Below are 11206 nucleotides of genomic sequence, written 5' to 3'. Positions count from 1 at the left end.
AGCTATTGCACCCAATTGCCACAAGGTTGGGTCTGATTTCAACTAGTAAAGAGGATGACCACTGCTTCTTCCCCTCCTCACTCGACCACTCTTTTGAGAAGTCAAAAGGATCAAAAAGCCTTTCTTTTCCGCCAAGAGGTTCTTAAATTCTAGGCTCCCAATCATTGCTTCTTGCGTGCCGGGAGTGGCACTCCCCATGAGAGGAGACATCATCCCTTCTCACGAGCCACTTACTCTTTTGGCTTTGTGGAACTATTGGTTGTAAACTTCTTCTCTCTGTAATAATTAGCGTAGAATATAGCATGAGGGCTATGTCTCTACCATTGACCAAAAAAAAGTTGACATCATGCATGTATATCAATCAAAAAGGTCAATCCAAACTTAGAGGCATATCCATAAAAATAGGTGAAGATAGTTGGCTACCTATATATGCACCAATTAGCACAAGCATTCCCTCTTGGTCGGTATTTTAATGTACATGACACCATCGTTGGTAAAATAAGCACAATATTATCTCAACTGGTGCGCATTCTACTAATCGCTTCCGAGATTAATAAGTTCAGCCAACTATCTTCTCTGCTATATGCCCATGTCAAATTTGATTTGCACTCTAAGATACATGATAATTTTGCTGATGCTAGCAGTACTTTTGTGTTTCTATCTTTCATGAAGACTAAAAAATTGTACAAAGCGCAGCCATGATATAGGTAGATGATAATGATGATAGCTTTTGAAAAGGATTAATTTTTATCAATTTTCGGCCGAAAAATAACTTAAGTCGGTGCAGAAGTGAAAATTTGGTTTGTGCATTAGCTAAGATAGTTCATGGTGTCATTACCGATAAATAGGGTTGGAGGTGGGTTGGATGAAAAACATCGATCCAACTGACAGCTCTTGCAGACCAGAGATCTAGCTTTGCTCTTATGATTGCAAGTTAATTATTAGGTTTTCGGTTTCGGAGGACTACGACGATTCTTTCCCTATTGTAATGCTGAAGTTTTAAGGTTCATTCAAACTAGTGGAACTGATCCTTTTTTTAAGTTCATGAAAGCATAGTTTTTCCAGTCATGTTTCTTTAGAAATTTGTTATGAAAAGATCAGAAGAACATGGCATGCGCATTGAGTAGGTGCAGTTGAACCATGACAATGAGGTCATGCAAGCTATCATATACCATCCTACCTAGACTACACTTCTTAAAATGCCCAGATAATTAAATTTATGGCCAACGGACTCCACCAAGTATGTTCCTCATGGGTGTCAACTAATATGTTTTTTTAATATCATACCAAGATAATGAAAAGGATGTCATGCTTCATATTTTTAGTGCATAACAAACAGAAGCCAATTCTTTGTTTCATAGGTTCAGTTGCCAAGCAATGGTAGGGTATATATTTTACTTACGTATGTGGAAACTTGAGACCAGCTTGCTGCTCCCTGGTTCAGTTTCATTGTTAAAATATGTTTCATTAGTATAAGCCTTGTTATTGAAGTAGGAGAGTTAAAACGAAAGCAGACTTCTTTTAACAAATTAAAGGCATCAAACAAAGACTTCAAAGGGGTTTCAACGTCTCCCAGTGTGTCACATGTTTAGTAGTTCTAAACTTCCCAACTATTTTCAGAGGTGTCATTTGACCCGTCTCCTTTGACGGATGAAAAATTTACACAGTACCATTAGGTTGAAATTTTGGTGCTTTATTTGATCCAAAATAAGCTTATACCTTGGCTGGTATGGATTTATTCGAGTTAGGTACCGCCAAGATACTGACATGATGCCATGTTTGGATTTGCATCACTTATATGTGACTTTCTTTCCTTCTCCTTGTGCCTAGCTTCTCTCTCTCTCTTATCTCAAATAAATGCGTCTATCTCAAGCAATAATAGTCTTCATCTCCGGCTGCAGCATGGAACTTACTTCCGGGAGATGCTATAGGAGTTGGTTACTTCAGGATGTAGTTTCTCGTTTCTGTTTATTCCTAGCACTCGAAAAAAAAATAATCATATAATTAAATGAACCTCTGCTATCAGAAGAGTTCACTGAAAGTTTTTTTTTGTTCTTTCAATATGATGAGTTTGATGAAATGTTTTGAAGGCTGTCTGCAGCATGATGCAGGAATGGTGGATTTGTGGATTTTAATAACAAGTCAGAACTTCATCCAAAATAACAAGCCAAAAAATATTATTTATTTTTTTATTTCATATAAATATTCAAAATTTATCCACCTCACAGCCTTGGAGCATCGAAGAAGCCTGTAAAACAGGTCTTAGTTGACATATATTTAAATCACTGGAGGCTTAAAACCCCATAAACCTCTCAAACAAGGTTATAAGCTGTTTGTGAATGAGAGTTCGAGTGGAGCTTGGCTCATGACTCTATTGTGACAGTCCACATAATCCATTTTTTTACAAGAATTTAAGAAAAACAATGTTCAAAAATATATGAACAGTCAAGGACACAGCACTTCAGCTTAATAAGTCGAAATTTTATATTAAAAAAAGAGCAAAATCTGCGAAGTGTGAACAGTATCAGCATTCTCTTTCTCCCTGGAAAAAGAATAAGAGAAACCATGAAATCTCTCTCCGTCAACAACTCCATCACTCTCCTTTTTTTTTAAAAAAAAAGACCCAATATTTAAAACACAAAAAAGAAACCATTTAAAATGTGAGTATTTACAAGAAAAAGGCCACCAGCGGTCGGGCCCGGCGGTCACGACGCGGCCGAGGGCTGGTGGGTGGGGGCAGGGTGCGGCGGCACGAAGGGGTAGAAGCGGGGCTTCGAGAAGAGAGACGCGAAGGAGGACGGCCGCTGGTCGGCGGCCGGTGGGGCGGCAGAGGCCGTGGTGGTGCAGGCGGAGGCGGCGGCGGCGGCGGCGGCGGGTGGAGTGGTGGTGGTGGAGGAGACGCGCTCGCAGGAGGGGCACATGGAGAGGGTGGTGGCCGGGAGGTGCATGTAGAAGGGGTGAGTAGTCTTGAGGGCGCGCAGCTCCGCCAGCTCCTTCTGGAGACGGCGGTTCTCCTCCGTTAGCGTCTCGCAGCAGCGCTTCAAATACTCGCAATCCACCTCCGTTTGCTTCAGCTTCGTCCTGTTACGTGAAACGGGCCCAAAAGAGAGAAAAAGTTCTCGGCTTGAGAGCTAGGCAGTGAAACGAGTGAGAGAGAAGGGACAAAAAAAATGTCTTTCAAGGTGAGAGAGGTGACGATCAGTAGCCATCACATAAAAATGAATCAAGTTTGAGAGAAGAAAAGACTAAAAACTTGTCATTTGAGAGTAACCGAGAAAATTTAATGGAAACAAGTATGGCTATGAAATTTTTCCAAGAATCAAGCATGGCTGGATACACGTACGCATATAAAATAGAGACCATGAACCTCTCTCATTGGGGTGATTGGATTCTAGGACATATGAGAGAGAAGAAAATCTCCTACTAACTCAAATGCTTAGAAATATAAGGAAGAACTTGTCCTTCTTTCTTGTCTGATTCTAAAAAGCCCGAGAAAAACAAATCACAGTAACAAAATAAATAGTTCAAAATGGAAGTGCTGACAACCAAATGGAAATTTTTAAAAGGCCAAGAAAAGAGAGAGAGAGAGAGAGAGAGAGAGAGAGAGAGAGAGAGAGAGAGAGAGAGGCTTAGAGCTCATCAGGCATGGGATTATTGACTCGCTAAACACCAAAAGAAACCGTGGAGAGAGAAAATGAAAAAGAAAACCATCACGCAAAACCTTAATTTTTTTTAAAAAAAAGTTAAGGAAGAAGAAAAGGAAAACATAAATACCTGGCTCTTCTGTTTTGAAACCAGACTTCCACTTGCCGGGGTCGAAGATTTAGTTGTTTAGCCAAAGCAAGCTTTTGCTTCTGAAAGATGAGAAAAAACAGAAATTTAACAGAGTTTTTGGGAAAAAATTAGATTTTTATCAAAGAATCAGTTTTTTTCTTCTTCTTCTTCTTCTTTTTTGATAAGAATTATATAGGGTGGTGGTCAGATTTATATACCGGGTTGAGAGTGTTGTGTTCTTTAAAGCTTTCTTCGAGGAAGGCGGACTGCTCCTTGGAGAGGCGGAGCTTCTTCCTTGCAAGCCCGTTCTCCTCCTCGTCGCTGGCTCTTGAGGAGGCCCTCTCCGCCTCCGCTTCGCTCCGACCGGCAGCCACTATTCCACCCTCGCCGCCGCCGCCGCCCCTGGGGGCGGAGAAGTCTATCTGGAACGAGGAGACGGCGCTGTTCGGCGACGACGACACCACCACCCCTTCCTCCTCCGCCGACGGCGCCTGGTTCACATCCAACCCGCGGGCCGAGACCTCCAAATTTCCTCCTATTCAAATAAAATAACAGAGGGAAATCCATCAATAACCATTGTAAAATTTTTAAAAGCAGCAAAAAAAAATCGTATTTTTATCCTAAAACTGTTTAAAAATAACAAGAAAGAAGACATAAAGATCGAAAAAAAAACTTCTATTGTCCTTTTTTTATTTTTTTAAAAATAGGATGGTAAAAAAATACATTTCCAAAGGGACTAAATAACCTCCTCACTTGTTTAGAGAGAGAAGGCGAGTAAAACCACGAAAATATTTAAATTTGCCGACTTTTTTCGAGTTATCGCATGAAACCTTAAACAAATAGAGAATATTGATCAAGTAACTCAGAAATTTTTTCGAAAAAAATGAAAACAAAAATATTTTTTCCTGCTTTTTTTCTTGCTACCGCATGAAATCTCGAAAACAATAGAAGATTTCGACTGAGTTACTCCCAAACCTTTTAATCTTTAAATCGATCTGGTCAGCCATTTGAAACTAAAATCTTAAGAATGAAGAAAAAGATTCGATATTTGTAGTTTAGTTAGAGAACTTACTGGTCTCGGGCACCCCCGGGAACCCCAGCTGGGACGACGAGCGCCGTGGAACAGGGACCAAGGGGAGGAGGTTAAGCTGAACCGGGTGGTCAGCAGAACCCCTCTCCTCTCCCCCCTCTCTCTCCTCCTCCTCCTCCTCTTCCTCCTCCTCCTCCTCCTCCTCAACCCTTCTTCCCTCCTCTTCCTCTTCCTCCCTTCCTCCGAGACCAACTCCCAACCCCATCCCAAAACCCAAGCCCAGCCCTCCGCTGGCCTTCACCCCAGCCTTCTCCGCCGTGTACATGGCCTTCGACGGCGCTTCCCCCAGACTCAAGCCCAGCTCCATCTCCGGCAACCAGAGACTATAAGAACACACACAGAGAGAGAGAGAGAGAGAGGTTATCAAAATCGAAGGAGCAGGCAGGAAGAGAAGGCTTGGGGGGTTTTATAGAGAGAGAGCGCGATCGATGGCGAGGGCAAGCCAGTTTGACCGACCAGCCCAGGTTGACGAAACACACGTGACCCAGAAAAAGGAAGCAAGAACTAAAAGAAAACAATTAAAAAAATATTAAAATGATAAAAATAAATAAAAATAATTCCATTAATCATCATGGATTTCATTTCTTTCCCTTCGATATCAATAAGATACCAAAGTGATCATATCCACATTACTTATAAATACATGGAAGAAGTTTTAATTTTTAAACTAATGGATTTGGTTTCACAAGGAGCACTTCTAATTTAATGCTAAACTTATTTTGCCATCCCTCGTATTAATTTCCTTTGTAGATTCCTTGGTTTGCTATTATCTTATGCATGGATTTATTTTGTATAAATATATATTAGTTTTTGATGTTTTGTTTGGTTAAGATAGGGACAAACTTAGGGGCTGCTCACTGGCTGCAATAATAGGTTATGATGGCTACTGTTATAAGCTGGGGGTAGATGAGGATGATGACTGTCCCTTGGAATCATAATGTCATGGGCCCACTCCTTGCATGCAGTTTGCTTATAATTATGAGTTTAATTATTAGATTTTTATCCAAGACCAACAGGAAGTCATGCAGCAGAGTGACAGCAATGGAGGCTCTGAGAAAATTCTGGACTACATGCCCAAGATTTCTTTTTTAAAAAAATGGCTGATATTTTATGCAAATTTCAGAGAAGATGACTACAATTTTTTCTTTACTGTTTGTATTATTAACTAACAATTGATCTTTAGAATTCAAAGCTCATGAACATATACTTTGATCAATTGCAGCTGCAAACAATCCATGATACATAACATGCAAGCTTTGTAATTACCAGACTGATCAATTGATCTTTGCATATTGACTTTTTTCATTCTTCCCATACATATCCATACATCTTCAGTTGTGTTAAAAGAAATTCTTTAAAGGGATTGTGCTGCACATGAAAATAGAGTAGAGTGAACAAAGAGAAGCATAAATTACTTCATTTTTTTTTATATCTTTATAAATATGTTCACTATCTCATGTCTTTTAAAGCAAAATGACAAGCATCCTATCCTTTGAACTGTCCTCCTCTACTAAAAAAGCTAATATACAAAAGAAGAGATAGAAAGAAATTTAAAGGTTTCTACAAGCATAATTAGAATTTGATAACCACATATCCCCTATTATTACTCCAATCACTGAGCTTTAAAATGGCCATTTCCTCTAAATGGCACTAAGGACCGTCAATATGTTCTAAGATAAATTTTTGTCAGCACCCCACCTTTGGCAACTATTTGGAGAGAAATTAATGATATGATACGCTTCTAGATGTATCAATCTACATTTCTTAACAAAAGAGAATTTCAAGACAAGCATAAATAAAATATTCAAAATCTAACCATTTATCTCTAGATTTGAACATCAAGGACATTATCACGCACCAAACTTTTGTGTTACTTGCACATGTCTAGCTCGACCTTAGTATAGATCCATCATGGAGACGAGTGGCTAATATAATTGATCCAAATCTTGTGTATATATATATTTAACAAAAAATGAAGCGTCTATTAGAAAGACGAAGTAGCAGCACAACACTGAGATGGAATGCCATTCTGAGTATTTTGCTGTTATCTTAGCTTTTCGATGGGTATATTTTGAAATATTCTTTATTTCTTATATTTGAACTGGAAGAGACGTTAGTACATTATGCTTCATAGATGAATTGGAACTAACTCCTTTAATTAAACTTAGAAATCTTGGTTGGATTCAAACCCAAATGTCTAGGAGTGAAGCATCCACGGAATTCATCCATCATCCAATATCCTCCTAGCCCTAGCCTACACCCATTACGTGACGAGGTCACGTGCCAAGCTCCAGTGTTATAAATAGGCACTCCCAATTTATTGTGGACCTTGCAAGCCGTGTGCCCAAATTAACTCCTCGCATCCCTAAACAACGTCTGATTCCATCCATCCCTTTACATTCTATGCCTTTATTTATTCCTCCCTCTTCCCTCCATTTATTTTTCTTTACTTCTAGTTTGAAGTCAAAACCAAATGAAGTCCGGCCGGGTTCCCGAGTTAGCACCGAGTCAAAAATAGTTGACCCGGACGCACACGACGCTGACCCACCAACCGCCGTACGAGACGCCTCTAAGCGCGACACGTGCTCGGGTCCGACTCGTTCCTGCGCGAATCCCTGGTTCTGACGGCAAAGGAGGGGGCGAAGCAAGAGGCACGCCAAGCGGGCCCCACCGGCGACCGGCTCCCGCCAGTGACCCCGGGAGTCACACTTGTCACGCCTCGGAGATCATCGCAATAATTGAATTCGTGCATCGATGAATGATCAGTGGCGCACGGTCCCCCGGACAGTAACCGGCTACCGCCTCACCCATCCCCCAACCATCACCGTCCTTCTCCTTCCGATCGGACGGTGGAGAAAGGGGGGCACAGCGTGATGCGACACTCGAGCTGGTCTGGTGTGAGGCGGGCACAAGGAAACGGTGGTTTAGAAGCGGTCCCATCACCGGCTTTTATTAGGAAATCTTTGGTGTGATTCTCCGGCCGTCCCAGAATCCCACCGGGGGGGTGTCGCAGTGAAAGCGGTGATGGGATTGGATGAGGGCTGGCTGATCTTAGCTGTATGATAGGGTAGCTGACAGCCGTTTGATGGATATCAAAGGGCTGCCGGGGCAGACTTTGTGCTGGTGGGGGTTTGCTCGAGAAAGTACTGATTATTAAATTATGAATAAAGTAAAACGTGGGGAGTGGGCAGGTGAAGTCAAATTTCTCCTGCCTCCCGTTTGATACGGTGGGTTAAAAACGAAGGAATTTATTGAAAAAATCCGAGGTCTTTATTTTGAAGTAATCCTCTAATACGTTTTAATCGGAGATTTCATATAGCTCACATATGAGTATAGCCAACATGCGAAAAGAGAAAATAAAAATAATAAAAAAATATCCATAGTTCTTATACACATAAACTCTCCGAAATGTCGGGCCACAAAAAAAACAATCCAATCAATAACTCCGTTTGCCTTCTGAAACATGTGTGCTGCTTGGAAGTGCTCTATTTCTCACCAGTCTACGAGTTTCACCAATCAAAGGATGATCATCCTCAAAGCGTTCCACTCCCTGTAACTAATCAATCACCGTGGAAAAATCTTTCTCAAGATGTACCCGATCAGCTTTGAGTACTTTTTTCGCATAAGAAATACTCCTCCAAGCTGCTCGAAGCTTCGCCTCAATGAGCCAATGGTGCACCGCCCCCTACCACAACCAGCATGCTCTGATGGTCTCAGATTATAAATTCTACTCCTCCATGCAAATCATCCATTGACAAGCCACCATCAAAATTGACTTTGAAATGACCAAGAGGTGGGGGTACCTCAGAAAAATGAGCAAATTTAGACACCGTGACAGCAAAACGGATATCCCATCAGAGATATGATGACAACTAATAAAATCAAAAAAAAAAATAATACAACAAACAGTGATTCACCTTCCTATAGATATTTGTGGTCGGATAGAAACCACACCCATTTAAGAACGTGTAGATATTATGGCGCAGCGGTTTAAAGCCAATATCGTATTTTCGATTTTAGACCTATTTAATTACTATGGTTGAGTCATTTTCATAGAGAAAGTAATAAAATTGTGTTGATTAATTTGGAGTGGAGGTGGTTGAAACGCCGGTCGGGCGGGCCGACAGGCGGGATCGCGTGATGGGGGCGTGGGAGCGTGGCGGAGTGGGGCGGGGGATCGCGTGATGGGGGCGTGGTGAGCGACGCAAGCTGTCCACCTGGAGGGGACAGCATCGCAGAGGCAATCATTAGTACGGTCGACTTCCTGTTCCGTCAAACCAATTATTTTCGCCTGATTGATCGTGTCCCGCCCCCAACCTTTTCTCTTCCACTCTTCTGTCGCCGGTCATCCCTTCCGTTCACCGGCGCCGGCCGTTCACGACGCAAACGCTTGACCATATAGCTAGTAGCCAAGTTTCTCATACCGCTAAAATAAAAAGAATTCAAATGTAAAACCGTCACGGCAATTCTCCACGGAATCGTGAACAGGAAAGTATGATCCCCGAGATCTCATTTTGCCGTTACCTAGGCTCACCTACGATGTACGGCCCGTCAAATGATACTCGCCACGTCACCCTATTGGATGTGACCCGACGGAGAAATCTTGGCCGTCCGCTCCGCCGACGCAGCTCTGGCGCTCTACCGCCAGGGGAATCCCGTTTCGTGCAATACTGCACCCATCTTTATTTATTTTGGTAAAATAGATAAATTACCACCAAGGTGGTAGTTTAGTGGTGCTGGGCAGGAATTCTAACTTCATGGTCCCAAGTTCGAGGCGCTGCGGCGATGATTAAAATGTGGCTTCGACCATTGCTTGGACATGAGGTATAGGATCGCTCTTGAACCGCTAGTAGCCGGGGTGGTGCCAAGTGTGACGTACTCACACTTGGAACTCGAGCCAGAGCCTAGAAGGGTAGCTGAGCCGGGCTAATCGGTCGGGATGCCCAACACACGGCCATTTCTGCCCGCATCGAAAATTCTCCTAGTGGGGCGGGAGCCCAGTGGGGGCTGTTATGCGGGGGTGGGCTTGTCCTTCCTCCCCCTACCCCTTTATTTAGCCAAAAAAAAGATAAATTAAACTTTTTGAGAATAAATATATACAAAAAAAATTCAAAAAATAAAATATTTTATAATTAAAAATAAATATCTGTTGAAAAATCTCATAATGCAATCTCCGATAAGATTTGCTATATAACTCACTTTTCTCTCTCTCTATATATAACTTATGAAAAATCTAAAAAATATTTAAAAATTATCTTTTTTTATAAATAAATATAAGAAACTCTCAATATTTATATAATATAAATCTACGTTTCTATGCCGTATGTTGTTGACATTGTCGCATCAAAATTTTTATGCCACCTGCTGTTAATAAAATATTACTGGTATTTTTTTATAATCAAATCTGCTATATTAAAAATATTTTTTTTCTATAATATGCCCGCCAATGGTATGGTGACACGAACGGTACGTGCCGACGTCAAGCTAGGCATTTTGTAGTATTCCAAGTCCCATCATTCTTTCGTATGATTGCTCCAATAGTATATTGGGCACAGGTATAGCTGTGTGGCTATCAAAGTGAGAGAATAAACCTAGTATATTTAGTGGATAGGGGAGGAGATCCAGCCTCCTCTTACCTCCCATGCAAGCTTTTCCATAAGCAATAATTTGTTGAATAATTAAAAAGTTGATGGACATTATGATTGGATATTTTCCATGCATCATCATCACCACCATCATCTGCCTTACAAAATACTCATTATAAATTCCCAACATCTATAGACATGCTTCCACTTATCTCCTACTACTAATATTATTATTTTTATTATAGTTTATTAATTTTTTTACTGTTACATTAATATATTTTATTTAAGTCAGTATACACTCTTTAACTATCTTAGTTTAAGTACCTGCTTGTCTCCCTCTCTTTAATGTATTGTATTACTCCAAATCCTTTAGTGTGTAGAACAGAAATAATTGATTGTATAAAACTACGAAGCATGGAATCTATAGCATCTATTCATGCAATTTGAACAATTTTATTTAATCCTATGATTCACTATATAACTACTAAAATTACTTATAGTAGCTAGCTTTTATATTGAATTTATTTCATGATTTTAATTGACTATCTAATAAGATGTCCGCCATGATGGTTAGAGCTTTCATGTATCCTCACGTATATATAATGAAGAAAAAAAATATGTATAAATAGTCTCGTATTTAGAATTTAGATGATGTGGAGTTTATAAACTCAAATATTTAATATGAGCAAGTTGTATGTCGAGTAATAATTTTTTTTCTAAATTACAAATATATGCTCAAAAATGATGATAAAATTAC

General features: G+C 40.5%; 1 protein-coding gene across 1 annotated transcript; it reads right to left on the bottom strand.

The window, feature by feature from the left end:
* Nucleotides 1-2332: 2332 nt before the first annotated feature.
* Nucleotides 2333-5171, bottom strand: LOC103706825 (homeobox-leucine zipper protein HOX11-like). Its single transcript, XM_039132071.1, has 5 exons — nucleotides 5065-5171; nucleotides 4847-4992; nucleotides 3993-4309; nucleotides 3775-3854; nucleotides 2333-3081 (listed from the first exon to the last, which is right to left on the bottom strand). The coding sequence occupies exons 1-5, from the start codon at nucleotides 5169-5171 to the stop codon at nucleotides 2706-2708; spliced, it is 1026 nt and encodes a 341-aa protein (XP_038987999.1). The 3' UTR covers nucleotides 2333-2705.
* Nucleotides 5172-11206: the final 6035 nt, after the last annotated feature.

This window comes from Phoenix dactylifera, chromosome 11 (assembly GCF_009389715.1).
Source record: "Phoenix dactylifera cultivar Barhee BC4 chromosome 11, palm_55x_up_171113_PBpolish2nd_filt_p, whole genome shotgun sequence".
Taxonomy (NCBI): domain Eukaryota; kingdom Viridiplantae; phylum Streptophyta; class Magnoliopsida; order Arecales; family Arecaceae; genus Phoenix; species Phoenix dactylifera.
This window is presented reverse-complemented; position numbering and strand designations above follow the sequence as displayed.

Bases quoted from the DNA above. Each gene is read 5' to 3' on its own strand.
- LOC103706825 (XM_039132071.1), bottom strand. From the start codon at position 5,171: ATGGAGCTGGGCTTGAGTCTGGGGGAAGCGCCGTCGAAGGCCATGTAC. The intron at 4,993-5,064 runs GTTGGGAGTTGG...GGAGGAGGAGGA, and splicing joins GGCTTGGGTTTTGGGATGGG to GGAGGAAGAGGAGGAGGAGG. The intron at 3,082-3,774 runs GTATTTATGTTT...TTCACGTAACAG, and splicing joins TTTCAAAACAGAAGAGCCAG to GACGAAGCTGAAGCAAACGG.